General features: G+C 45.7%; 3 protein-coding genes across 3 annotated transcripts; 1 reads left to right on the top strand and 2 right to left on the bottom strand.

Annotated features, from left to right (window-relative positions):
* Positions 1-5,356: 5,356 nt before the first annotated feature.
* On the top strand, positions 5,357-13,451 carry LOC136476335 (serine/threonine-protein kinase STY13-like). Its single transcript, XM_066474126.1, has 3 exons — positions 5,357-5,645; positions 6,670-7,605; positions 12,737-13,451. Exons 2-3 carry the CDS (start codon positions 6,692-6,694, stop codon positions 13,074-13,076), a joined length of 1,254 nt encoding a protein of 417 aa, XP_066330223.1. The 5' UTR covers positions 5,357-5,645; positions 6,670-6,691; the 3' UTR covers positions 13,077-13,451.
* Positions 13,452-13,755: 304 nt separating this feature from the next.
* Positions 13,756-18,129, bottom strand: LOC136476333 (YTH domain-containing protein ECT3-like). The gene is made up of 9 exons (XM_066474125.1): positions 17,921-18,129; positions 17,011-17,084; positions 16,756-16,927; positions 16,333-16,409; positions 15,955-16,261; positions 15,779-15,846; positions 15,092-15,580; positions 14,733-14,945; positions 13,756-14,513 (listed from the first exon to the last, which is right to left on the bottom strand). The coding sequence occupies exons 1-9, from the start codon at positions 17,949-17,951 to the stop codon at positions 14,160-14,162; spliced, it is 1,785 nt and encodes a 594-aa protein (XP_066330222.1). The 5' UTR covers positions 17,952-18,129; the 3' UTR covers positions 13,756-14,159.
* A 3,920-nt stretch (positions 18,130-22,049) lies between these two features.
* LOC136471941 (glucan endo-1,3-beta-glucosidase 6-like) lies at positions 22,050-25,644 on the bottom strand. The gene is made up of 2 exons (XM_066469690.1): positions 24,611-25,644; positions 22,050-23,249 (listed from the first exon to the last, which is right to left on the bottom strand). Exons 1-2 carry the CDS (start codon positions 24,967-24,969, stop codon positions 22,136-22,138), a joined length of 1,473 nt encoding a protein of 490 aa, XP_066325787.1. The 5' UTR covers positions 24,970-25,644; the 3' UTR covers positions 22,050-22,135.
* Positions 25,645-27,406: the final 1,762 nt, after the last annotated feature.

Genomic DNA, 27,406 nt, shown 5'->3' with positions numbered 1-27,406 from the left:
TTAAGTTTGACAAAATTTTAAAACTATATCAATACTTACAACACTTAACATATTTTTGTAATACGTTTTATTTAATAGTTAATACTATAAAAATTGGTACACTTTTATGTACAAATGGGCTAATATTTGTAGTATATATACTCTAGTGGTGGTGTCCTACATGGATTGACCCAAGTCCTCCTCAAATCGACATTCGGTGTGAGAGAAAAACACTATTTAAACCGTGGATTATAAGTCAGATACGAGCGAATAAGCCGAAACAAATAGGCTATTTATCAATACAAGCATACTATATCTTATTTATATTTTTTTTTCTCCCGGTATCTCTATCTATCCATAATAATAAAGGCAAAATATGTGCCAGCCCATGATGATGCGGGTGCAGCCGCAGTCGGACCGTACGTCAGATGCCATGCCATCACTGCGGACAGGCAAACGCCTCCGGGCTCGGGTCCTGTCATCCCTCGTCAGCGGCAGGCCCGGGTGCGGGCACGCGACGCCAACGTCGGCAACGAACGCCTCATGTTATTAGATTTATTTATTGTGTTTTTTTCATAACATGTAACTTTTTTTATTTAAATTTTAACACCTGTAATATTTATGTGTCAAAGTGTTACTTTCTAGACGGTGTCGACCAATTAATAAACAAGGAAATATATGAAGTTTAGTAAAGACATCCCTTAAACACCTAATTGCTGGGCGTGAGCAGTTATAGTGCTTTCGATGAGGGTCATTCAAGGAAAAAGAAATTACACGAAGATGAACATCCTCACGTGTGCTCCCTTGATCTGGAAAAAATATAGTCATGACATAGTACCGAATCAAACCGTTTTAAGTTTGATAAAAATTTTAAACTGACAATACTTACAACACTTAATATATTTTCGTAATACGCTAATTTAATATTCCCTCCATCCCAGAAAAAGTGATGTTTTAGGATTTTTCACACAGATTAGTGGAGAAGAGAAATATCCCTAATTCCCTTGGTTTGTTGCGCTTGATTTCCTTAAAAGGATGTCTCGTGCTATACTTGTCTAATTAACATGTGTTGCATGCAAGCATGCATGGCTGGATGCGTTCGATTAAGGAAATTAAAGGCCGGATTTGGTGCGCATGCAGATTCTCTTGTGGGCCAAAAACGTGTCTAAAGATTATTACATCATTTTTTCTCGGATAAATTTCAAATCACAGAATATCACTTTTTTAGGACGGAGGGAGTACTATAAAACTGGTCCACTTTTATATACAAAATGGGCTAATAGTGTTTCATATGGATGTTTCAAAATTAGACCGGGATGTTTCATATGTTGCAAGTGTTTCAGAGGCATGTTGCAAAAGTTTGTTCAAAATGTTTCATATGTTTTTGCAAGCGTTTTGATTTGGATGTTACATATGTTTCACACATGTGGCTAGAGTATGTTGCAAATGTTTGAGCCGTTTCATTCTTATGTTGCAGTAAGTGTTTTTATGTTGCAAGTTGCAATTGTTTTATCTGGATATTGCATATCTTCCACACATATGTTGCAAGTGTATGTTCTAAATGTTTCATCCGCTTCTGACGTATGTTGCATTCAAGTATTTCATGTTTCAGAGGTATGTCCAGAGAGTCGTAGGACACGTCCCGGACGCTGGGGTCCGGTAGATGGGGCGCGTTGGGGTCATGCATACGGGTTGAGCTCGTCCTCATCCTAGGTCCCATATGTGCAGAGAGAGAGAGGAGGGGGTCAGGGGGAAGGAGCGGTGGGCATGACGTTTTGCGCGGGTGTGCATGACGGAGAAGGCACGGGGCTCCAGACTTGTGGAGAGAGGAGGGGTCAGGAAGGAGTGACGGGCGCGTATGACGGAGGAGGTCTGGGCGCCTGGACACGCACTTTTGTCCGAACGTCCGCACGCTAGTATGCCTAGGTGAAAAATACGGTGAATATGAACGTACTAGTGCCACTGTGCCGTGCAAGGAGAGCACCTGCCCCTTGTAGGCTTGCACCACGGCAGCAACTGTGACCATGGCATTTGCGTGAGCACACCTTTGCGAGAGGTGATTAATTAATTAGTTTTTTTATTGCGATTAATTAATTAGTTCGTGGGCGGAGAACCGGAGGCTGGAGATGGATTCGCTAATAAAGGCAGGCAACGGCTCATCAATGTCATGCCTGCCACCGTCGATCGTGCGTAGAGATGGATGCGTGCTGATGTATCAATACAAGCATATCTTATTATATATATATATTATATTATCTAAAAAAAATCAATACAAGCATATCTTACACCTTTTTTTCTTCTCCCAAAAAAAGTATCTATCCATAATAACGCCAAAATACATGCCCCCGGCACGCAAGCCCACCATGATGCGGGCGCAGGTGCAGTCCGACCGTACGTCAGATGCCATGCCATCACTGCGGATAGATCCCCTCTCGTGAGTAGCAACGCCGGCCGGGCAGGCGGGGGGGCGGCCGGCGGCCCGGCCCGGGTGCGGACACGCCACGCCAACGTCGGCAACGAACGTGCTGCGTTTGGCCCGTTGCGACCCCCGCCGTGACGTTTACTTTGGCCAGGGCAGCCCTCCAACGGGGAAGCGACCGATTTGCACAGAGGCCCCTCGCCAACTTCCAAATCCCGCGCCCGCCATCTATCCCTCCGTCCCTCGGCCCTCGCGCCGCGCTGATCCGCTATCAGCCCCGCCACGTGGCTAACCTCCCAATACCATTCTCTCTTTCCCTATATATTTCTCTTTATTTTTTCTCGCATTTTCGTTTTTCCTTATACGGCTGGACTGTTGTGCTACTTTACGAGCAACAGGATAACATTAGAGTAGAAACTAGTATACTTTTAAATTAAAGATTAATTAAAAGGTTTAAGTTAATTATGCAACCGCGCCAAAAGCATGTTCCTAAGTATAGTACTCAAGTATGTCGATTATAGATATATTAGCAACCTAACTATTATCAAATTACGGGTGGTGTTTTTTATTTGGTTTGATACACCATCCATGTAGATGATACATGGGCACATACATGGCATATGATGCTTGCATGCAAACCACGAGACGTAGCACGGAAGCACATGAGAGGTGAGCCTTTACGAGCTTTTGTAGGCATAAGCTCTAGCTATCTAGATTTAGCACTCTAGCCTATTTCATCCAGAATCTAGAAATGCGGTAGCCCAAAATTGACAGTGATGGTTTTATACCTTTATAAGTACGTAGAACGGGTTCGTGGGGTTGCAAACAAGACCTACCATTTTTGTATTCATACTCTAACCCATAAAAATCTAAGTCGATTTATGATTGTAGTAGGTTAAATTTCTGAATTTTGGTTTATAAATATATAATAAATTGTTAACAAGACATGACTAATGTTATTAGATTTATTATGTTTTTCATAACATACAACTTTTTTATTTGTGTCGACCTCTTAAACAACTACTACAAGGCAACTATATTAGAAGGAAATATATGAAGTTTGACATCCTTTAACACCTAATTGCTGGCCGTGAGCATCCTCACGTGTGCTCCTTTGATCTGAAAAATATAGCATAGTACCGAATCAGACCGTATTAAGTTTGATAAGATTTTAAAACTAACAATATTTACAACACTTAATATGTTTTCCTAATACACTTATATAATATTATAAAAATCGGTACACTTTTATATACAAATACATCCTCCATGAATTGACCGAAGAAAGAATAGCCCCTACTCTTCAAATCGACGCAGTTGCCCTATTGAGTGTTGACCTATTCGGATGTTGTCAATCTGGTTACCACATTAGGGAGTAGGGAAAGACGGTGGCGACGTGGCGTGGTAGGTGAAACGATAATGATACAATTAAGACATCCTTCCGTCTAGCCAGACGCCTCGTTCCGCTCACTCCCGCACGTGCCGCTCGCCCAACGACCCTCTCCATTATCTACTCATCTGTTTCTATAAAAAATCACTCCCGCATGCCTCGCTTTGCTCCGTTCCCGCGCGTGGCACTCGACTACTAGCCCTAATAGCGCGTGGCGCGCGACTGCCCTCTCCTAGTCTCAGCGCGCGGTCGCCTGCAAGTCGCAGCGCGCGGTAGCTGGCCTTGCCAGGCGCGGCGCTCGGCGTCCGGCCCTGCTAGGGCGCACGGCCGGCGCTGCCTCCCTACTGCGTCGCGCAGCCACTGCCGCCGGCCCGCTGCCTACAAGCGCCGTCGGGCCGCTGTCTCCGGCGAACTCCACACGCCGACGAGCCTTCATTCTTCCAAGCAGCAAGGAGATGTTGCGATGTGCTGAAAACGCATGTTGCAAGTGTATGTTTCAAGTGTTTCAGATGTTTCAGAGGTACATTGCAAGTGTCTCATATGGATGTTGCAAAATTAGACTAGGATGTTTTCATATGTTGCAAGTGTTTTAGAGGCATGTTGTAAGAGTTTGTTCAAAATGTTTCATCTGTTGTTGGACCGTTTTGATTTGGATGTTGCATATGTTTCACACATGTGGCAAGAGTATGTTGCAAATGTTTCAGCTGTTTCATCTTATGTTGCAATAAGTGTTTTTATGTTACAAGTTGCAAGTGTTTTATCTGGATGTTGCATATGTTCACACATATGTTGAAAGTGTATGTTCCAAATGTTTCATCTGCTTTAGACACATGTTGCAAGTGGTTCATGTTTCAGATGTATGTCTAGAAAGTCATGGGGCACGGCTCAGATACCGGGGGGCGGCAGATGGGCCGCGTTGGGGTCATGCGGACGGGGCGAGTTTATCCTTGTCCTGGGTCCTGCCCGGGGGGGGGGGAGAGGAGGGGGTCAGGAAAGGAGCCGCCGCTGCCTCCTCCCACGGATGTACTGTTGCCACCGTGCCTTCCACCGTCGATCATGCGTGGAGATGGATGCGTGCTGTATCAATATACAAAGCATATCTTATATTATCTAAAAAAATCAATACAAGCATATCTTATACTATTTTTTTCTCTCCCAAAGGTATCAATCCATAAATAACGGCAAAATACGTGCCAGGCCCCTCATGATGCCGGTGCCGCCGCAGTCCGACCGTACGTCAGATGATGCCCTGCCATCACGTCGACGCCCCTCCACCTCTCCCCTCTCGTGAGTAGCAGCGCCGGGCAGGCGGGCGGGCAACGCGCTGCCGTTTGGCCCGTTGCGTCCACCGCCCCGCCGTGCCGTTTACTTTGGCCTGGGTAGTCTGTAGCCTAGCCTCCGACGGGCGACCGATTTGCACAGAGGTCCCTCGCCAACTTCCAAATGCGGCGCCCACCATCTCGCTGATCCGCTATCAGCCCGGCCACGTGGCTAACCTCCTAACTAATGACCCCCTACTCCACGGAGGCGACTCTCCACACTCTCGCTTTCTTTCTTCTGTCCTGCCTCGCCTCGCTTTGTTGATCTTTTCTCCTCACATTCCCCTCGCCTTCCTCCCCTAGACCCCCACCCACCGGTCACCGCCCCCGTCGCCCCGGACTCCTCGGTCCAGCGGCGAGAGGCTCCGTCCGGTCCCGACGCCGCAACCGCAACCGCAACCGCATCACACCACCGCCTGCTCCTACCGTCCGTCCGTCCTCCCTCGACCTCGATCGCACTCCACCGTCCGACCTCGTCCTCCTCCATCGACTGGCATCGGCAGCGGCGGCGGCGTGTTCCCGGTCATCTTTCCAAAGGGTGAGTGCTCTCCCTCCACACAGGTCTGCCCTCTTCCTCCCTCCCTCCCTTCCTCTTGCGGGTCCATCCACCACGGTCGGTCGAGTGCTGCGGGCTGGCGACGTCGATTTGGTGCCACCCCCGTGCCCTGCTCTCCAGGGATCCGGGGGGGTTTTCTCTGATTCAGGCTCTCGTTCATGCTATCTTGGGGGAGTCGGTTTCAGGTACCTGTCTGGGGCGTTCGATTTGGCTCCTGGAAAAGGTCCGCAGCCGCATGTTCGGTGCCAAGATTGCCATTTTAGGGGCAATTCGTTAGGGATTTGGGGTTGCCTCTTTTGGACGCCGTCGAATTTTTTCCGCTTCTGGAGTTGCTATAGGTTTCCGATTCCCTTGTGTGCTCTCCCACGTTGGCGGTGGCTGGCTGGGGGATTCTAGCTCTTGCAGGCTTCAGCTAGGGAAAAATATACAGTATTATTATCTCTATCTATCAGTGTACTTAGTAATTTTAGGACATATTCAGAGAGGACACAAAAGACGCTTGTGCCCTCACTTCATTTCCTAATCAGAGGCTATTAACAACATGATTAATGGTGGTGATTGGCTGATAAATGAAAAGTATTTAATGCAAAACTGTTTTGTGTCCCCTAGAATCCCTTATATTTGTGTACAATTTTTGAATGCTTGTATGTGCTATATTATACTGCCTCCATTCAAAATTATAAAACGTTATGACATTTCTAGATACATAACTTTTGCTATACACTATGTCTAGGTACATGTAAAAGCAATGTATCTAGAAAAAGTGAGAATGTCTTATAATTTGGAATGGAGGAAGTATATATGTGTTTCTGGTCTTTGTTGGTGGGTTGGGTTCCTTCCTAAAATAGTAATTCTGATTTTATTTATGGTTCTATCTTGATGGCAGTGGAAACCTTTGTGTCTTGTAGGAATGGAATCTTCAATCCTCTGCCTTTGCTCGGCCTGTATCTAGTAGAGGACTAATTTACCCCTTGTTTCTGACCTCAGATTTATTCCGTGGTTGCAGGTAATCAATCGCCAGGCTTTTGATGGCACAAGGCGCCAACTTCCCTGGCTTCATCGGCGCCGTGGGTGGCCATGCTGATGGCGCGAACTTTGGCGGGAACTTTTGTGACATGGCCTTCTACCAGAAACTAGGGGAGGGCTCCAACATGTCTGTTGATAGCATCAACAGCATGCAGACCAGCATGCATGGCGGATCCATCGCCAGCAGCGTTGGCTCTAACAGTGACTCCCGCACTGGCATGCTTGGCCATCCTGGTCTCAAGGGGCCTGTCATTGTGGGAAGCTACTCGGTTGGGCACAGCAGCTTCCGCCCTGGCCGGGTGTCCCATGCCTTGAGTGAGGATGCGCTGGCGCATGCTCTGATGGACAACAAGTTCCCAACTGAGACACTCAAGGATTATGAGGAGTGGACTATTGATCTGGGGAACCTGCACATGGGCATGGCCTTTGCACAAGGTGCCTTTGGGAAGCTCTACAGGGGAACATACAATGGGATGGATGTTGCTATTAAGCTTTTGGAGCGACCTGAGGCTGACCCTGAGAAAGCTCAACTCTTGGAACAGCAGTTTGTCCAAGAAGTTATGATGCTTGCAACACTGAGGCACCCGAATATTGTCAAATTCATTGGTGCGTGCAGGAAGCCATTGGTTTGGTGTATTGTCACAGAGTATGCAAAGGGTGGATCCCTTAGGAATTTCTTGAGCAAGAGGCAGAACAGGTCTGTTCCGCTGAAGTTGGCAGTCAAGCAGGCATTGGATGTTGCACGCGGCATGGCCTATGTCCATGGCCTTGGGTTCATTCACAGAGACCTTAAGTCAGACAACCTCCTGATTTCTGGTGATAAGTCCATTAAGATTGCTGACTTTGGAGTGGCTAGGATTGAAGTCAAGACTGAGGGGATGACACCTGAAACTGGAACATACCGCTGGATGGCTCCGTAAGTTGATCAGACATGCTCTTTGTCCTGTTTATTTCAATCAGTCGTTATGCTATTTCAATAAGGCAAATCTGTTTTAATCTTTTTGCATTGCTGTTGCTCTGGATCATAGTGTGGAACTTTGTATCAAGCAGTACCTTTATTTGATTACAAAAATACGCAGTTTATGTGGTTGCTTACACTTTCTGTTAAATTGTTTACCTGTAACATGTTAATGACTGGTACTGTGAAAGCAAAACACTTCTACTAGTTATATTCATTGTTCCTATAATATAGTTTAATGTACTTTTGGTCTGTATTGACTGGTTATTTTTGTTTTTTATATGGGTTGTTTCTCCAAAATTAAGTTATTTCTTATTGCATGGCATGCTTTGAATAGGTGATTGTGCAAGAATGTGTTTTTGCATGCGAAATATACATGCTGCTGCTCTCCAGAACTACCACTTTATTCCATATATTGCTTAATACTTAGAAACAGTAAAGTATCGGTGCTATTCTAGGAATCTGTATGGTCCTTCACCTTTTGGTTGTACTATTTTAAATGGATGCTAATGATTAATAACCATTGCTGCTTATGGTTGTGATTTGCATCTTTTTCTGCCTTCTTCTAAGATTATGAACTATGCATTCTTCTAGAGGTCCATAAAGTATGTGTCTTTTTAGGAGCATTTGTAAATATACTACAGATCCAACATGCTATTTTACTATTTTAGTTATATCTTCAAGTAATGTTAGCTGCTACCTGTTGGCCAAGGAAATTTGGTTTGCCTCAACTCAGTATGTGAGGTGGTTTAATTCAATGTTTTATACAAGTACTTATAACATAATTATGACTTGGTTAGTGTATGAAGCATAAATAAGTAATTATGTGATGCATGGTAACATCTCTTCTAGTTAAAGCCAATTTAATTACATGTCAGAAATATGTTTTCTAGCATTTTTTTCTCACTTAGAACATCAATTTGTTTTGTTGTCTTATTAAGTGTAATTTAAATAATCATGCGATGCATGATAACATCTCGCCTAGTTAAAGGCGATTGGTGAGAAGGGAAGATTCCGATCTAGACATTAGGCATTAGGCAAAATGCTAAGTAATTGGTGGTGTTGGGGTTGGCAACCGCAGTTTATTCACCTAGCTCAGTGGTCAATTGATGTCGTCATGTTGCCAATTGAAGCCTCTTATTAGCCTAATTATGCTACCTTTGCTGAATTTGTCATCCTACGATCAGTTGCTCTAGGCTTAATTGGTGGCAGAGGCAAAGGCGAAGGGTAGTGGAGTTAAGGGTTGGCAATGCAACACCAAGAAGAGATGGGTCAATATGGGACGAAGGAAGCTTTGGTTCCATTTGGTTCCACGAATTGGGCCCAACCTTGCGGAACTGAAATGGGTAGAGTCAAGAAGAGGTGGAGCAATATCGGACAAAGTAAGCTTTGGTCGTGGTTCCATGAATTGGCCCCCCCAACAATGACCATGGTCCTTGCCATGGTGATGGCGACGATGGCTGGAAAGGAGAAGCCGAACGAAAGATGGACATATCGCTTGCACGGTGGATAGCTAGATGTGTAAATCAATGGCAACTTCCATTTCTTTTGCAATCAAACATGATCCAGAATTTTCATGTGATTGCTATTCTGTAATTCCTTTGCAACCAAGCGCAATGATTGGTATTGGGGAGCCTTATGGTGCATTTAGCACCCGATGGGTGAGGCATGTATCTAATCACGATTAAAGACGTGGATGCATCGGACCCTGTTCCCTGTAACACTAAGGGCAGATATGTCACCTCGTGCCCTTGTACCTACTTGCGTTTGCATTGTCGTCGCCCTATCTGCTCATGGCCAAAACCCTGCTCCCTCCTATATTGACAAGGGTTGCCATTGGCGAAGCATGCGTCAACACAGAAGCTTTTGCGAGTGAGGAAAAACGATTTGCCACCATTCTTGCGCTTGCGCTCGATCTTGCTCCGATGACGCTCGCTCGCACAACGTTGGTGGAAGTCGTTGCCTACTCTGGGAGCACGAGTTGGGCTCGTCGCCTCGTGAGACGACGACAAGCGTTCTCTCCTCATTTAGTGAGGTAATTGTGGTTAATTTAACCTAAATGGAGAGCAAAACCACGACGTCATGTGTGCCCTAATAGTCCCTCTCACTGCCACAAAATAAACGCAATGACTTGAGCGTCAAAGCTTTTCTCTCGCCCAATCTTGGAGTCACCTGTGTAGACAAGACATTGGACCGTAATTGTTGCTAGTGGCGATGCTTCACTACCATCTCCAAGTAATCTTTCTCCGAAAGCGAAGAGATGTGCTCTCCATATTTCTACTCATCGATAAATCATGACTAGTCATTGTCTAATCATGATTGGACATTTGGACGACTAGTCGATGCCAGGTGATGTGGCTTGACTTTCCAACTTGAAAACAAACCAAGGTGCTTTGCCACACTCTTGAATGAGCAAAAAGTCATTATGCAATATTGACTATTCCGTTCTTTCTTTGCAAGACTTACTTCAAAAGGGGAATCCTCAGTCGTGTTTGGGACCGCGACGTGGCCACTGCGCGGCGCGATATGGCGACCATGGCCTCCACCCCATGGCATAGAAAAGCGAGGGCTAGTTCAATCTTACGATCGTTGTGTCTCCGGCGGTGGAAAGAATCATTGATTCTCGCGATGCGTATGGCAGGATTTTCTTGATTCTTGTGGTGGGACGGCCACATATCTGATTTTAAACGGTTCCAAACACGCCCCTTAGCTAATCCTTGATGAGTAGTAATAATATTTGCTATAGGAAGAGAGCCAACTTGCCTATGGTAGGAAAGCTCACTACCAACAAAGGAGATGACTACAATCAACAAGTCACATTTGTAACTTGCTCCTCTACTAAATCACATGTCAGCTAGAGGTGCGACCAGATGCGCAACATGATATTGTCGTTCACGCAATGCAACCAACAAGTTATCCAAATGTCTTTAGTCATATCAAATTAGTTGAAGGCCAACCTTGGAGCTATTTGCTTCATATCTTCTATCTACTTCGTCAATAGGAGCATTATTCACTCCAATTTTGAATTGATATTCAAACAAGATTCCTAAGCTCCACTTGGCTACTTAACTAGTGTTTGGTTAGGGTATTTGTAATGTAAACGGATAACGCCGTTAACCGATTCCATTAAACCTTATTTGTTTCGGTGCCAGCCGTAATCGCTTCCCACCGAATCAGATGCCGCCATCTGTTGCCCCTCCCACCCTGGCGTCATCAGATTGCGATTGCAAGCTACTTTTCCTTTCTCCTCTCGACTGCATCGGTGCCTTCGATCCCGCATCTTCTTCGTTTACCCCCTCACGCTAAAGCTTTCGCGGTGGCCTCGCCGTCGTTGATTGCTGCTTCACTAGCTAGACGCTAGTCCGAGTGGCATATTCATCGATGGTCGGTGACCCATGCCCTTGGTCAGGGTAGCTCTACTTCCGAAGGCCAAGGTAGTGAGGTCGTGCCACGCTATCCGTCCCTGTTCATGTTCAAAAGGCCTATGCATCATCTCGTTAGCATCTGATGATCTTGGCAAAGATGGACTACTGGTAACAAATACATTACATGTTTAAACCGAACAAATCTTGTTTTGACTCGTACTCTTCACATACCCTCTGTGATATGATATCGTTACCATTAGCGTTTGCAGAGATGGAACCAAACACTACCTTAGTTAGTAAATATCCAAACCAATTGTACCTCCCATGGCAATTAAATGGCACCCTTGGTAGATGAGCATTTGTTGTCAATTCATCATTTAGTCCCTTGGCTAGCTAGATACATCACCTATGCCCATTGTGCTTATCATTCTAAAAATGGCTGACTGTTTTTTTGTTGTTGGAAAAACCATGACTAGTTATTTATGCAGCTAGCCATTTATATAGTTCTATGGTTTGAGTTTGTTGTGGCCCCTACTTCGTAATATGTAGGCACTCACTCAAGCTATTTAGCGTTATGCAACTCAACTAATGATCTTGTTTCTCTAAGATAACATTGTTCTTGTCACTAAGCGTTGTCCTCAAGCTTGTTTTTCTACCTTTTCTGTGATATCAACGGCGAAAAAAAACGTTCCTAGCTTACCGGACAAACATATCGTGTCCACTATCCTAAATTGGCAAGTTTGGTCTTGACCAGCCAGGTAAAAGTTGCGTAGGATCCAAATGTCCACGTTGAAGATGTGAGGTAGGTGAGACCTGAGAGTGGTTGCTTTATGCTTATTCCTTTGTCCTCATGTGACTGCAAAGCCCACAAACAACCTGGGTAACATGGCCTAAATCCGACCCTTGCTCTTGGAGATATGCAAATGATGACCAGTTGCCAAAAATTGTTATAGAAATTTCAGTATGGATTGAATAGTATGACATCATTTCAACCAAATAAGTAATATAGCATTATTGGATGGTGTGAAATGACCAGAGCCCACACTATATTAAGTATTTTTTTATCTCTATATTAAGTATATTTTGAGTAGGAGCATAAGATTCTGACATGTTCAAATGTTCTCATTTGCCAGTTGGTTTGTAGTATATCTGCATGCATGCATAATGTAAACGTTACTCACTAAAGATTCGCATATAGGGTCCCTAGTTGTATGTTCAAATTCATTAGGTGGCTGATTTTGGTGATGCTGATGCTCTTGAGTAAATAATGCTAAGAATCTTCACATTATTATATTCCTTTTTTTCATGTTTTTTCCCCCTTCATATAAACTCCTTTTCCTCTTTATTACTACTTTCTTGTCTATTGATAGCATTTTTAAAGTGTTTTATAAGGTATTGGGGGAAAAGAAAAATCTTGTGTTCAGCTTGCTTGATTCATATTAGATTTTGCTGAGTGGTAACTTAGTGAGCCACATGATCACTGGTGAACAGCCTTATTTTATTTTTCATAGGCAAGTGAGCTTGGTTGTTTTTTAGTTCCTTGGTTGGTAATATATATTTAATGTTTACTATTCCATTCTGGATGTTTTTTTCTGCTATGTTAAATTGTTAACTATTCCCCCCTCCCCTCCCAAATGTCTTTGTACAGTCAGCTACTGCTTACAATTACCAAGTTCTGTTTTGTTTGTTTCCAATGTGATAACTTGCTATTTTTCCACTTGCAGTGAGATGATCCAGCATAGGCCATACAACCAGAAAGTTGACGTCTACAGTTTTGCCATTGTCCTGTGGGAGTTGGTAACTGGGAATCTCCCTTTTGCAAACATGACTGCAGTGCAAGCTGCATTTGCTGTTGTGAACAAGGGTGTGCGACCAGCCATACCCCACGACTGCCTCCCCGCCCTTGGGGAGATCATGACCAGGTGCTGGGACGCAGACCCTGAAGTCCGTCCCCCATTCACTGAGATTGTGAGGATGCTGGAACAGGTGGAGATGGAGGTTCTGACCACTGTCCGTAAGGCTCGGTTCCGCTGCTGCGTCGCCCAACCGATGACGCTGGACTGAGTCATCCACAATCCGGGAAAAGAACCTGGAGAGAGGTTTAATCCTATGTATTTATAATATTATAATAGACTTGTGCTTCAGAAGCAGAAAGCTGACCCCTCAGTCTGCCTTCTGTCTTTGACATGTTATCGTAGAGTACACCTAGTTGTCGTCACCAGAGTGGTTGTAATAGAGGTAGCTTTATGCTTTGACTAAATACCCTTCCGTTGTAACAAGTGCATGTTCTTGCTGCTCGCTGTTTGTGTGTTTATCATGCGGCAACATGTGGAAGCTTGATGCTTCATGGTATATATAACATGAGTAACTAGCATGGATTTGTTCCTGCCTCGTAGCCTGTCGAAATTAGGTGCTAACAGAATCATTCATCTTTGCCTTGTTTCCCTCTCATGAGGTGAGCAAATCTGTAACAGGTCATGATTACTTTTTTTTTTTTTTGAATCTGTCATGATTACTATTGAATGTTGCTTTAAGGTTTGATCTATTTTGCAACGCCACTGGATGTGTAACAGTTGCAAATGGTTTCAGGTTTGCTGCTGCAGCGGCTTTACCTGAAGGTGTTACAGAGTTCATTCATAATGTGCAAGAGTTGCTTTGAAGCATGAGTTGTGCTTTGAAGCAATGTGACCAAGGGAACTACTGCAGAACTGTACATGTTGAGAGTAACAAGACGAAGATACACTAGAGAAAGGATCTCTGAAATTACACAAGGATGGAGACAATGTTAGACTCGACAGTATCACATTCAACTGCAGAAAATGCAACTTTACCGCAGCATAATTCTGCAGCTGCTTATGCCTAAACCCACTAAAATTGAACAATCATTCATGGTGCGACACGAGAGGAACATGGAAGACGGAAGTAAAATAAAACAGGAACAAAGAGAACTGGGAACAATAATTTTGGAACTATGATATTGAAATTATATAACCTAAATGGAGATAAAACAAAGCCTATGATGTTGTACAACTGACACGAGCATGATCATATTTAACACAATCAACCTGCACTTTCCCCTTTCCGATCTTCACATTGCAGCATGCTATTCATCTGCTGCTCCAAATTAGCTGACAGAAGGGAAACGAATCAACTGCTTTCCTCCACAGGGCCCGTGTTCAGGTTTGCACTTCCTTCAACCTTGGCAGTGGCAGCGGATCCATTTTCAGCTGAGGCACCCTCAGCTTTCGGGGTTGTCCCACTGTTCTCAGTATCCTTCAACTGGACGGCCTTAGAAAATGCATCTGATATATCGGCCACGGGACCTTGAGCCTTGGTATCCAGCAGCTTCTGAGGATCGGTGCTGGCAGGCTGCTGTTGACGTCTGTTCTCCTGCAAGGCTTTCTCCCGCTGCTCATAGAAGTCGAAATCTTCCAGGATTGTTGTCTCAGCCTCATGGCTCTTGAAGATTGTAAGCATCTGGAGGCCCTGTTCCAGCTTCACCTGTATGTTAAGAGTTGGTGAATTTATTCAGAAATGCCATTGATACTAGCAGCTTAAACAACAACAACAACAACAACATAGCCTTTCAGTCCCAAGCAAGTTGGGGTAGGCTAGAGTTGAAACCCACCAAGAGCCCCAAGTCACGGTTCAGACACTTCAATAGCTGCTTTCCAATACTAGCAGCTTAAACATTCAGCCAAAAAAAAATGTACATTTTACCTCCTGGGTGTCCCTGCTATTTGTGACAGGTTTATTGTCATTGTTCTCAAGAATGATGTGCCGCAGAAGGTTGTTCGGCACATCCTTAATTATGTGCCACTTCACAGGGAACTGGCCACTCCACTTATCCTGCTGCCAGTAATCAACACTTCTGTCGAAATCGACAGGTCCAATCATCTCAGCCACGCCACAGAATTGGCCACTTCCATTAACCTGGTATCAATTATGCATAAAAGAAATTACCAAAATTGGAAACACCTTAGCACATGCTAATAAAGGATAACACCCACTATGTACTGCTACTCTTATTTTTTCCATGAAGGGAAAAGCAAAAACCAAAGGAGATGAGCTGTTCTTACCGAGAAAAACAAGAAAATAGGGCAATGCTCTTCTTTCTCTTTGGCCGCACGGTAAGCAGAATCCAGCTTCCTGTTCCCGCTGGCTGTGCTGGCCCAAACACTATACTTAATGCTCCTATGTACATGGTCCTCGGTGTAGGACTTTATTACAAAGAATTTGGCATCCTTGTACTCAGTGACAAAATCAGAGCGGTTGTACAGTTCACTATCAATCAGAGGAACAGTTGTCTCGTTTTTCTCATCTCCTGAGGAGTTCTCTGTGTCTTGTATCTTGGGTTTTGTAGCGCGTGGCCCACGGTTTTGTTCATTCATAAACTCCAGAGAGCCATTGTGACTACCAAATGGCATGCTCCCCCTTTGTTGATTGCCACTCAAGTCAAAAGTACCAAATCTGCGGCCAGCAGAACTCCAACTTGGAGTAGTGCCACCAAATTTGCTACCTTGCTGGCGTCCCTTGTAGGATCCAGGACCATACATCGATCCATGATGCTGCAACAACATACATTATCAGCATTGGACAATAAGTGGTTCATTAACATAAACAAGTCAATTTGACTTCCACAAATAACTACTGCATGGTAAACCAAATACTGCCTCCAAATATTAAACCCCTCTTGAATCCCCATAACAAGCAATCAAATGTAGTAAACCCATGTATGCTCAGAACCCAATTGCATGACAGCATACCATGCCAGAAGCCAGTGGTAGATTCCCTTGACCAAACAACCCAGGAGCATTATTTGGTTGTGTCGGTGCTGCAAAAGGTCAAAACATAGTTAGGCATGACTCTAAGACACATGTTTTTTGCAGTCATAAAAAATTCGCCTGCAGCAAAACAAGAAACTTTAGAGGAGAAATGTTACCTCTGTCGAATGAGCTGAATGTATGATGATACCCTGGTGTGGGTGAATATAGAAGGCCATCAGGAAGGAAGTACTCTTGCTGCAGCATAGGGTCTCCTCCTTGGGATATTCCAGTCGCAGAGCTTGAATATCCCATGCTAGGAGAAGCTGGTGGTTGATAGTAAGGACTTGAGAAGGGATAGTGTACAGGGAAGTATTGTTGGCCATCTCCAACGGTGGAAACAGGAGAATATGCTCCATACATCATTTGGGGGTTGCTTGCATATCCAGGAGATAGCATGAGGGACTGGTTGTCATTGTAGATTCCCTTCAAGAAAAAATATTTAGAAAAAAAAAATCAAGAGAACACAAAGAAGCTCAGCAATTCCAGCTACTTACGGGAGATACGGAATGGAGCCCCTCCATATTCACATAATGGGGATATTCCTCCCATTGTCCTGAAGGGTTCATGTATCCTACAGTAAGGGGAAGAAAAAGAACATCAAATTTAAAACACCACTCCATGAAAAGTGAAAGTTGCTGCCTTGATAAAGAGCCTAAGTCTGGAATTGAATAATACACTCAGTGCCCTCATCAGGACACGATTGATGCTTGCACAATGAATTCAAATAGAGGTGAACAAAGCAGATTACTGAAAAACTATTATCAATTGTACAACCAGTGAAAAGACAGATTTAGCCCGAAACAACAGAAACAAGATTGTTTAGAAGCTACGGATATATTTTTGTCCTGTGCTTTATGCAACAGAATTCGGAACGTGTGCTAACATTAATTAAAAAAAGGCAATGAATGTACCCTAACCTCCAGGATAGAGTGGTTGTGGCTGCGGTGCATACACATTTTGCTGGTAGAGAAAAGGCTGTTCTCCAGCTTTTCCGACAGAGCTAGCCTTCTCTGGCGGGCCTTTTGGCGATTTCAAGGAGCTAGCGCCACGTGCATTGCCTGCAGACACATTCTCTGTACCAGAAAGAATCTGTCGCAGTAGCAACATATTCATGAGCAACATTTCAAAGCATAGATGAGAAGGAAATAAACTCTAAATGGAAGCAAAATTACCTGGTCCTTGGCGTTTGGACTCTTGGAGGGGTTATTCTCAAGTACAGGTTCCGACTGCAGCGGAATCACGCTATCTACATACAAAACATAAATATAGAAGATAAGTTGGCAGCAGGAATCGTGGGAAGTTACCTTGTTGTTATGGTGCAAAACAGCCAAAAACTTAAAGACAAGCATGACACTTGTAGTAAACAGAAACAAGATCTGACAAGCTGTACAACTCCCCAATCAGAAGCATTCGGAAGCCACTACACGCACATATGCACAGGACAATCGCAGGCGTTGCAATGATCAGGCCATCAGCAGCAGCAAGCCGTGTCCCGCTGTACTACTAGTAGCTCACTCGAATACCTAGTATGTACCGAAGGTACTGAGGATCGTATCCTGCTCGTACTGGCAGCAACTTTGCCGTGCTAGTTCGTGTAAAACGGCTACGGCTACGGCTAGCAATCCCCCGAACCGTCCTCCTGTAGGCGGACATACCCCAGCAAAAAGGGGAAAAAAGCAGACAAGACGCTATTGCCCTCGCGCGGACCTGAGGCAACGTAATCAGCACAAATCCCAGCCGCCCCCTTGCTCCGCGCATCTTCTTCCACGGCTGGGTGCGAGCACGCAACCTCGAGGGGGAAAATCGCAGCTACGGGGCTTCCGCGGAGCAAAGGACCCGCAGGGCCGGAACCAATCTTGACCTAGGAGTCCCAAACAGAGCCCCCACCGGCAGCAGGGCCGGCGCCGAGATCGCAGCCCCGGCCCGGCGCGCGAATTCCCGCCGAATCCAGCGCGCAGAGCCCTTCGAGCAAGAGAATTCGAGCAGCGGCACAGCGCAATCACGACCCAGCGCAGCGGGGAGGGGAATCAAATCAAAAAGTCAAACCCCAATCGAGCAACAGCGGGGGCGGCAAGGTCTCACCTGCGGGGCCCTGGTGCGGCGCGGCGGCCATGGCGGCGGAGATCCGGGCGCGGCGATAGGGGGCGGGGGCGGGCTCGCGCGTCGGGATTGGAGTCCTCCTGCTCCTCCCGGCGAGGGTTTAAGCATCAAATTCGGGGGAAGCGAGGGGGCAGGGGAGCAAAAAAAAAAAAGAAAAAAAGTTTGGGCACGCGACGAGAGGAAAGGAGAGGAGGGGGAAGGAAAGAAAAGAAACCACAAGCGCCTCTGCCAACCAATGATTTTATACAGCAGCAGCAGCGGCGGCGGGCAGCAGGCGATGTGCGCCCCCGCGCTGGCTGATCCCGGCCCGGCCCACCCGGGTTCGTTCTTAACGGGTCTGATCGGGCGGGTTGGGGGACCCGGATGTGCTGGTGAGGTAGCAGGAGGAGTAGTACTCAGATCTGATCCGGACTCGTGACGGATCCGGCTGCCACAGTCACCAGCCCGGTCAGGATCGGCACGTGCGTTTTTTTTTTTTTTTTTTTTTGCTTGAAGTGCACGCATGCCAAGCCTGGTTTAGTTCGGTAAAATTTAGGAATTTGGCTACTGTAGTATTTTTGTTTTTATTTGGCAATTAGTATTCAATTATGGACTAATTAAGCTCAAAACGTTCGTCTCGCGATTTCCAACCAAACTGTGCAATTAGTTTTTTTTCGTCTACATTTAATGCTCCATACACGAATCGTAAGATTCGATGTGATAGCTACTGTAGCACTTTTTGGGAATTTTTTTTTTGGAACTAAACAAGGCCTTTGCTTGTCCGGAGTTGCCCTCAGTGTTTTTTTTTCCTTTTTTATAACTATTAACTTCATATAATAATCACATTAGACATTACTCCCTCCGTCACAAAATATTTACCAGTTAATAGTAGATAAGTTACATAAAAAGTTACTAGTAGATAAGAAAGTCTAGTTCATTACAAACATAGGGACTTGGCTCATGAACATATTGGAGCCTTGGAGCAATACATTAACATCATATTTAGCTAAGTAGTCGGCTACTTTATTATAATTAAATTGTATTACAGAATGAGACAATACATAAAGAGAACTCAGATTGCATGGAGTCTCTAACCTGGATCACTAAGCCGCCAATAGGACTGTTGTTTTCAGGGCACTTGCAAGCACTAATGCCTCTGTCTCTAGAATGACGTGTTGCATACTGAGTTGTACAATCTCTTACGTACTCCTAACAACTATAATCGCCTCAGCTTGTATAGCAGACGTCATATGACAAATATTGCCATCACCAGACCTTGACACTTCACCTTTTATGTCCTACACAACAAATTAAGTTCCGGCCACCGGTTGTTGTTTTTGTATTAAAAGCACCATCAATAATGATTTTGTAATACTCCTCCGCTGGTGGTCTCCAACTACACTTAGCAATGCTTTGAACCTCCTTCCTATTATTGTGTAGCTTCTCAAGCTCCACTAGGAAATAGGAGACTGAAGTTTGGATTTCACTTGCACATTATATTCTTCCTCATCATTTACTTTATTTCTTGTTGACCACCATCTCTAAAGTAGCACAATAACCTTCATTTGTTTGGTCTTTTCAAGTTTTCATATTTTAGCAACTACCTCCTTTCTCGATTGGCAAGATCCAAGTTTAGATCTTATATCTTTCGTGTCTAGTAATCGCCAACACTTCTTAACATTCTCGCATTTGAAGGAAGTATGTCCATAGTCGTCAAATCTTAGACATACTACACATCTAGTGTCTACCACGACACCTCGCCTTGCCACATTTTTCTTACCGATAGGCTGTTATAGGCTAGCTGCCATGAAAACATCTTATTTTTATCTGGGGCTTGAAGCTATCATATTTTGCGCCCAATCAAATTCAGCCTTATTTTCACCAACACTCCCATAAGTAGAGGCATCTTGTCCCACCATTGCATCCCCTAAGTTTATAAGCAGATTTTATCGAGATCACTTTAAATCTTGCACGAATGTGATCTCAAGGTTTGCAAGTAAGCTGGAGGTGTTGCACAAGCTCTATGTATGCTCAAGTATCAGCCAAAGATTCCAAGAGAGGTAAAATGGCTAATCACCCAAGTATATATAGAGCCAACCAACCAACTAGTTGTTGCCCTCTCCACTCAGCCTTAATGAGGGCACCTGATACCTCCGGTGGTCACCGGAGTGCACCCACCGGACTAATCTAACGGCTAGTTCCAACGGTCGAATAAACTGCCAGTAGGCACTGTTCACCATTCGGTGTTTACTTTGGTAAAGCACCAGACGATTCTGGTGAACACAACGCCCCAAGCTACACAAAAGCAACCTTTCTAGTAGAATATACTGGAGCGCACTCCGTATGGCACCAGACATCTCCGATGAACGGTTTTGAAAACCCCACACCTAGATTGAGGCAGCACATGTGCATGCACTCTGGTGCACACCGGAATCCATGGTTCCCGTGCTAGAGATTGTGCCCAAGTCAGTGCTCGTACCACAAATTGATCCCCATGCTACGCCTCGAGAAGACGGCCTTGTACAACTGGCTTGGTTCGGTGACTTCGCCTAGGAGCATGAGCCGTCTCCGTCGCCTCGCGAGATGCCAACATCATCCTCTCAACTCATTGATTACTGTTCATTTTTTTTTTGCAAAACTAATGTCACAGACACGGCTCTAGACTCACGTCGTGTGTGCCCTTATGTAGGTTGTAGCGCAACAATGACTAAACTACAAGAACTGTGCCATAGCACAATGGTCCTAAATTTTGTTGATGGATCACTCGGCTTTCTCACGATGGTTTTTTACCCAAATCACATTGCTTTTTAAATACAGTACAAACCCAATGCTTACATATATCTATTGACGTACACACTCATTACTTTGGATGCACCCACCACTGCTATAGAATTAGTTTTCACAAACAATATTTAGGACCTCTTCATGGATACTATTGAGTGGCATGGACTAGCGCCTCTCGCCTCGTGTGTGCTTCTTCGATGTGGCTAACAGGTGAGGCCCCTGTGCCGCGTATCGCCAGCGACTAGTGCTCAAGTAGAGCACACAGATCGCAGGACCCACTTGCCGCTCTCTCTCCTTCCTCTGTTACTTATCTCCTAGCTCCATCCCTCTCTCTCCTTATCTCCCTCCCTCCCTCCCTCCCTCTCGTTTGGCCATCTTCCTCCATTAGCTACCTCGCCCCCTCCCTCTCTCCCTAGCTCAGACTCGGCGCAGCAACCCCGACCCTTGTTGTGTTCCCGGTGCGGAGGCAGCATGGCGGCACTGCAGTCCCCGATGTGGCCTTCGACACAGAGGTGGCAACCCTAGCGCGTCCCTAGTGTGGAGGTGGCATGGTGACACTACGACCCCTGATGCTACCCTTGGCACGACGGAGGCGGTGGTCTGTGGATCTTGGTGCGGCGGCGGCCACCATCGTGGCCTCGACCCTTGGCGCGTCCCCATCGTGGCCCACGAATCTCGGTGTAGCGGTGGCAGTCCTTGGTGTATGGGGCCCCTCAGCGCCCAAAATCTCAGTGGTGGTGGCCCCCAATGCGGCCTCTACTTGGCAGTGGCAGCCCAAGACCTTGGCACTGGCACGACCTCCGACGTTGATGGTTCTTTTATTTTTATAAATTAATTTTAAATATCGGGTGGTTGATATCAGCTACGCCGGGTGGTTATATCAACTTATCATCGTCAGTTGCAAACTAGCGGTCATATCAACTTATCACCAAAGATAGTAAAAACCAGCGGTGATAGGCTAGCCGACCCGGCGCCGGGTGGTCATATCAACTTATCACCAAAGATTTAAAGTAGTGCACACCCCCTGCTCCCACGAATGACTTTGAGATAGATAATGAGTCAGTAGACCTTGAAATTGACTTAAATCAACACATGCACCCCACTATCAATAACCATATATCTGGTATCACCGAAAGACTAATTAACTGAAAATATGAGCACTGATTCGTCGAAGACTCAATCCGGGTGGGCACAATATTAATTGACAAGGTTGTTATGTTAGTGTAATGCGTCTAAAAAACAGTTAACAATAACACATACATTTTGAAATCAAACAAAGATCTATCCAAAACCAAAAGAAACAGTGGCGATTAAGATGAACAACTAATAGGTAGGAGTACTAGTACTTGTCATCACCAGAAGCGAGCTAAAGACAAAAGGCGCGAAGCCGACGATCGGTCTATGTGACGAGGGAAATTAAAGCCTCATTCAGTTTCACAACAATACGGACAACACGAAGGCCGCGAGCACGGCAGCCGCCCACCCGGCCGCGACGCCCATGGCAGAGCGTGGCGCGGCGGCGCCGACATCAATCTCGACGATGAAGCGGCATGTGCCGGTGGACGGGTCGACGGAGGTGGTGGTGGCGAGGCCGTTGAAGTCGCAGGCGCGGTCGTCCTGGTCCATGGTCTGGTAGTAGATGTTGTAGGCGTAGGAGACGTTGCCCTTGGCGTCGAGGCCAGCGCAGGAGGTCTTGTAGCCGAGGCTGGTGCAGTCGGCGAGGCCGCACGCGTAGCTGACGCTGTCGCCCACCTTCTGGTCGGCGAGGTTGGCGGACGGCTTGAGCACGCACCACTTCTTGTCCAGGTACTTGACGCCCCTGGCCGGCTTGAGCGTGGAGCCGTTGCCGCCGGCGAGGCTGAGCGGGTACTTGGGCATGCCGTCGTAGTAGAAGATGCCCCAGTGGCGCTCGAAGTTGCCCGGCTGGATGCTCTTGCGGTCCTCGTCGATGAGGCTGAAGAGGTAGGCGTCGACGGGGCCCGGGCGCAGCGGCGTGCCCTGGCCGGAGGCGATGTGGGTGAGGAAGCCCTGGTTGAAGCGGCGCGCGTAGTCGAGGTTGGCGTTGGCGTCGCCGTCGGTGGGCCAGCCCACCTCGCCCACGACGACGGAGACGTTCCCAAAGCCGTTGCGGCGCAGAGCGGCCACGAGCGTGTCGTGGTTGGCGTCGAAGGTGTTCTGGTACGTGACGCCGCCGTCGACGACCGGCGACGAGGAGCCCTGGAAGAAGGCGTAGTCGAGCGGGAAGTTGGGGTCCGCGTACAGGCTGATGAACGGGTACACGTTGGCCACGAAGGGCGCGCCCGTGGACGCCAGGAACTGCACGATGGTGAGCATCAGGCCGTGGATGTCCGCGCGGAAGTCGCCGTCCGACGGCTTCCCCGTCGGCGACTGGTACACGTCCGCGTTCAGCGGCACCGTCACCTTCACCTTGTCGGCAAGGCCGGCCTTCACCAGCGCCGCCTGGATGTTCTGCATCGCCGGGAACGTCGTGTTCAGGTACGTCCCGTTGAACGTCTCCAGGAACGGCTCGTTGCCCACGGCCACGTACCTGTCCATGTCCACGTCCACGTCCACGTCCGTCCGTCAGGGAAACAGACAGAGGTAAAAACAGTCAGGTAATTAAATTTGAAAAGGATGAAATTTCTCTTATTCGATGCTAATTTTCTCAGGGCAAAAGAATTGTCGCTTGACGGGGGGAAAAAAGGTCATAGAGGCAGATCAATGATGTGAGAGGAGTAGAGGACCACTGCAATACGGTTAGATATACGCATCATACAGGGAAGCATGATTTTAGGAGTACATGATACACTGAAAATCTTGGCGCAGGCAGGAATTTGCTTCACCAAATCATGATGTTGAACTCGAGATGATTATTATTTGTGGGTCCTGTGTTTATGCGATCTTCTTCGCATTTTTTAAGTTTTGGTCCCCCACAGGATATCGTAATCCATGGGTTATTTGAATTGCACAACAATAACATGGGAAATCCTAAAATTAAAGGATCTAGTGTGATTGCGACCTTGATTAGCACCACGTTTTCGTTTGGTGAAGCCAATAAATTCACATATGGGGTCTCCACACCTTTCTACTCAAATCATCAGACAACCACCTTATGGCCTGTTCGTTTGGTCGTATTTGGCTTATAAGCCATGGCTTATCAGCCAACGAACGGTATTTTTCTCTCACACCAAATCAGCCAATAGTACTTTCAGTCATGGCTTATAAGTCAAACAAGCCAAAACGAACAGGCCTTTAGAATTCTCAATTTCTTGTTATACGACCAAGAATCCAATGCCCACTTTAACAAAATAGTCACAAAAGAGTTAAATTCTAAATGAATGAAGAACAAAAATTCTTTGCAAAAAAAAAATCAAGAACAAAAATTCCTAGTACATTCCAAAAAGATTCCATAGCAAGGACCCGATAGATACGGAATAAGGTTGGAGATGGAATATAGGGGGTGTTTGGTTCCATGGACTAAATTTTAGTCCATGTCACATCGGACGTTCGGATGTTATTTAGGAGAACTAAATATGAGTTAATTATAAAACTAATTACATAGATGGAGACTAATTTACGAGACGAATTTATTAAGCCTAATTAATCCGCCATTAGCACATATTTACTGTAGTACCACATTGTCAAATCATGGACTAATTAGGCTTAAAAAATTCGTCTCGCAAATTAGCCACAATTTGTGCAATTAGTTATTTTTTTCGTCTATATTTAATACTTCATGCATGTGTTCAAACATTCGATGGGACATGGACTGAAATTTTTTAATAGAAACCAAACACCCCCCATATTCATTCATCCCACAACGCATGATCCATGGAGAAGTGACAGGTACATGATCTTTCTGGATGGACGGACCGGTGATGTGATCAGGAAGCATGGTCTAGAAAAGACCTTATGTCGACGCCGTCGCGGACATGTCCAGAGACGTTCTTGGCGACCCAGTTGTCGGCGGCCTTGCCGCCGGCGGCGAGGTCGGCGAGCAGGTCGTTGGGGATTCCCACCATGACCTGGATGCCGGATCCCTTGAGTGCGCCGAGGATGGTGTCCTCGGCGTCGAACAGCTTGACTCTGTCGAAGCCGTTGTCCTGCAGCAGCCGCACCACCGTGCTCGCCGGCAGCTGGTGGCTCAGCTGCGTGCCCCAGTTCACGCCGATCGCGCACGTCCGCCTCGCCGCAGCGCACAGCGCCACTGCTAGCACGAGTGCCGCCACGGGTAGGGACTGGGACAAGGAGCGGCCGGCGCGCGCCATGGACGACGGCCGCGGGTTGCGATGGTGAGCGAGCGCTCGGTGAATCACGGCGGAGGGAGATTGTTCTGGACTTGTACGGCGGTCTGGGTTCGTGGTGACCGTGAACTGGCCGCCGATCGGGGCGGGCGGTCGATCGGCAGGTGTGTGATCGGCAAGGTTCTTGTGAATTGTCAGTAGAGAATTGTGGGATCAAGCAGAAGCTATGTGGAAGTTTGAACTAGACGATGTTCTGGGCCAAGAATCAATCTAGAAACGGTTAAGAAGCGGTTCATGCCGATAGAGGAGTAAGGGCAAGCAGGCAGGCGAAAGAACAGAGCAAGCTTCGCAGGCAGGAACTCCTGGGAAAAAAAAAAAGGAAACTGCTTTTGCAGGAGAAAGAAAACAAGGCGGCAAGGGTGAAGTAGTGTCACAAGAGCACGAGCATGAAAGAGACAGGGGAAGCAGGGATTAATAGGTCGCCGGGTAGGTCTGCGTTTCAAGCAAGAACCCCAGAAAGAGGAACCAAAGGACTAAACAAATCTGGCAAGAACAGCGCGAACGAACAGGGTGTTTGATGACCTCGCTAGGGTAGGGTATGGAAGCCAGAGGGAGGAAGATCGCTGGAGCAAGCAACGGCTGCTGAAAGAGGAAGGGGGAGAGCAAAACCGGGAGGAGAACAGGGAATCACGCTGGCCGTGCCAGGTGCAGGAAAAAACCCGGAAAAGGGTGTGGCTGTGGTCAAGTGGTCACCATGGCCAGAACCTGAACCTGAACCAGAACCAGACCAAAGGTGCATCAACAACGGTGTTGGCAAGGAGATTGAGATCTCATCCTGGGACCGGAAAGACGATTGGCAAGGCATTGTGGAAGTGAAAAGGAAAGGGGAAAGCAGCAGCAGACTTATCGCGTCATCTTTCATTCTTTATCATGTTCCTAAACTTTTTTGGCGTGCGTATGAATATTTTGGAAGCTACTACTATTTCCTTAATTCTCAAATAAAAAAAAAAGGAACAAATGGACGGCGAGAATAAAGGACTGGCTGGATACGTTTCCATGGATCGTCTTCCTTAATTTTTCTTTCTCGTATCCTCCAAAGTTCATTCAAACTAATAATGCGGCTATAATTAAGACAGAAAAAAAGTTGTGAAGGGGAGCGGAGCTAATAGATGATCAACCACTTTTGCTTTTTCCCCCCCAGCTACTACTGTCATCTCTTTTGTTTTCAAAGGTTTTGCGCACCATTCGCGCTGCTTTTCTCTTCCTTCTGTAAATTGGAAACCTGGGGTCCAATCAACACAAGCAGGAAATTAGATAAAATCTGAAGAAACTAAAAGAATCTACATACAGGCGATAAATATGAGTGGGGATTACCGTCAGAGTTGAAATGAACCATTTCTTCCGGTAATTCTTGTAAAGTTCATTTGTTCATAAACATATGCACGTAGTACATTCTTGGAGATGCTGAGGCAGAGAGCATATATATATTGGTACTTATGCTGATTTGTTAAGAGAAAAATATTGTTCGTTCGCTGAAAAATACCGATAAAATAGTGCTGAAGAACGTAGCAATAGCAAGGGATAAAACAGCCATTACGACTACCTCTACTTGAATTGTTACGTACTCCTACGTACGGTACGCGTCAGGCTGGCAGGAGGAACATCGAGAGGGGGAAGCGATCAGATTCTGGAGTGGCAGGGTGCTCAAGTATCTGCTCGGCTGTCTGGCTTTACAAATTACTAAAACCATATCCTATTAAATTCTTGCCGTGGAGCAATGGAGTGGCCAGTGTATACATGTCTTAACTGGAAAAGTGTCTCATGAACGTGTTCAAACTAGCAAAAATGTATTTACAATAGACATGCTTTTCCAGATCGATCGGGGCTTGGACATGGCTGGGTGTGATATGATGATAACATATATGCATGCTGGAAATTTGTTTATTATGGCATCTCAAAGAATAAAAAAAGTCTTACTATAACCGACTAAAAGCTCTAAATGTACCTTTGTTCATACTCACCAGACACGCTAGAAAAAATAAATAAATTATAGAGATTTATACAGTAATCAGAAACACCTAACATCTAACAATGTATCAGGTAGAAAGACTTTAATAATCATCACCAACAATAGTAATTAGATGTACTTTATTTTATAAATAACAACCATATATGGAATTCTAAAAAATACATAAAGTAACCTATAATTATACCTAAATTATCCACTATGCCATTTGAAATGTAACTTTACAATGACATCCTAGATTTCTATAAAATTAACCACCTTTGCCATTGTTAAAGAGAATGCAAAGTAACCCCCAATTTTTGCATTTTACAATTATTGATTAAAGGCTCCAAAGGAGCATCCAAGTTAATCCTCACGAGATGCACTACGAAAAAAAGATATATCTCGAAAATTATCAAAATAATCAGAAACATTTTTTGTTTTATTTGGTAGACT

The sequence above is a fragment of the Miscanthus floridulus genome, chromosome 8 (genome assembly GCF_019320115.1).
Source record: "Miscanthus floridulus cultivar M001 chromosome 8, ASM1932011v1, whole genome shotgun sequence".
NCBI lineage: Eukaryota > Viridiplantae > Streptophyta > Magnoliopsida > Poales > Poaceae > Miscanthus > Miscanthus floridulus.
The sequence above is the reverse complement of the archived record's forward strand: the minus strand, read 5'-3'. Positions and strand labels throughout refer to the sequence as shown.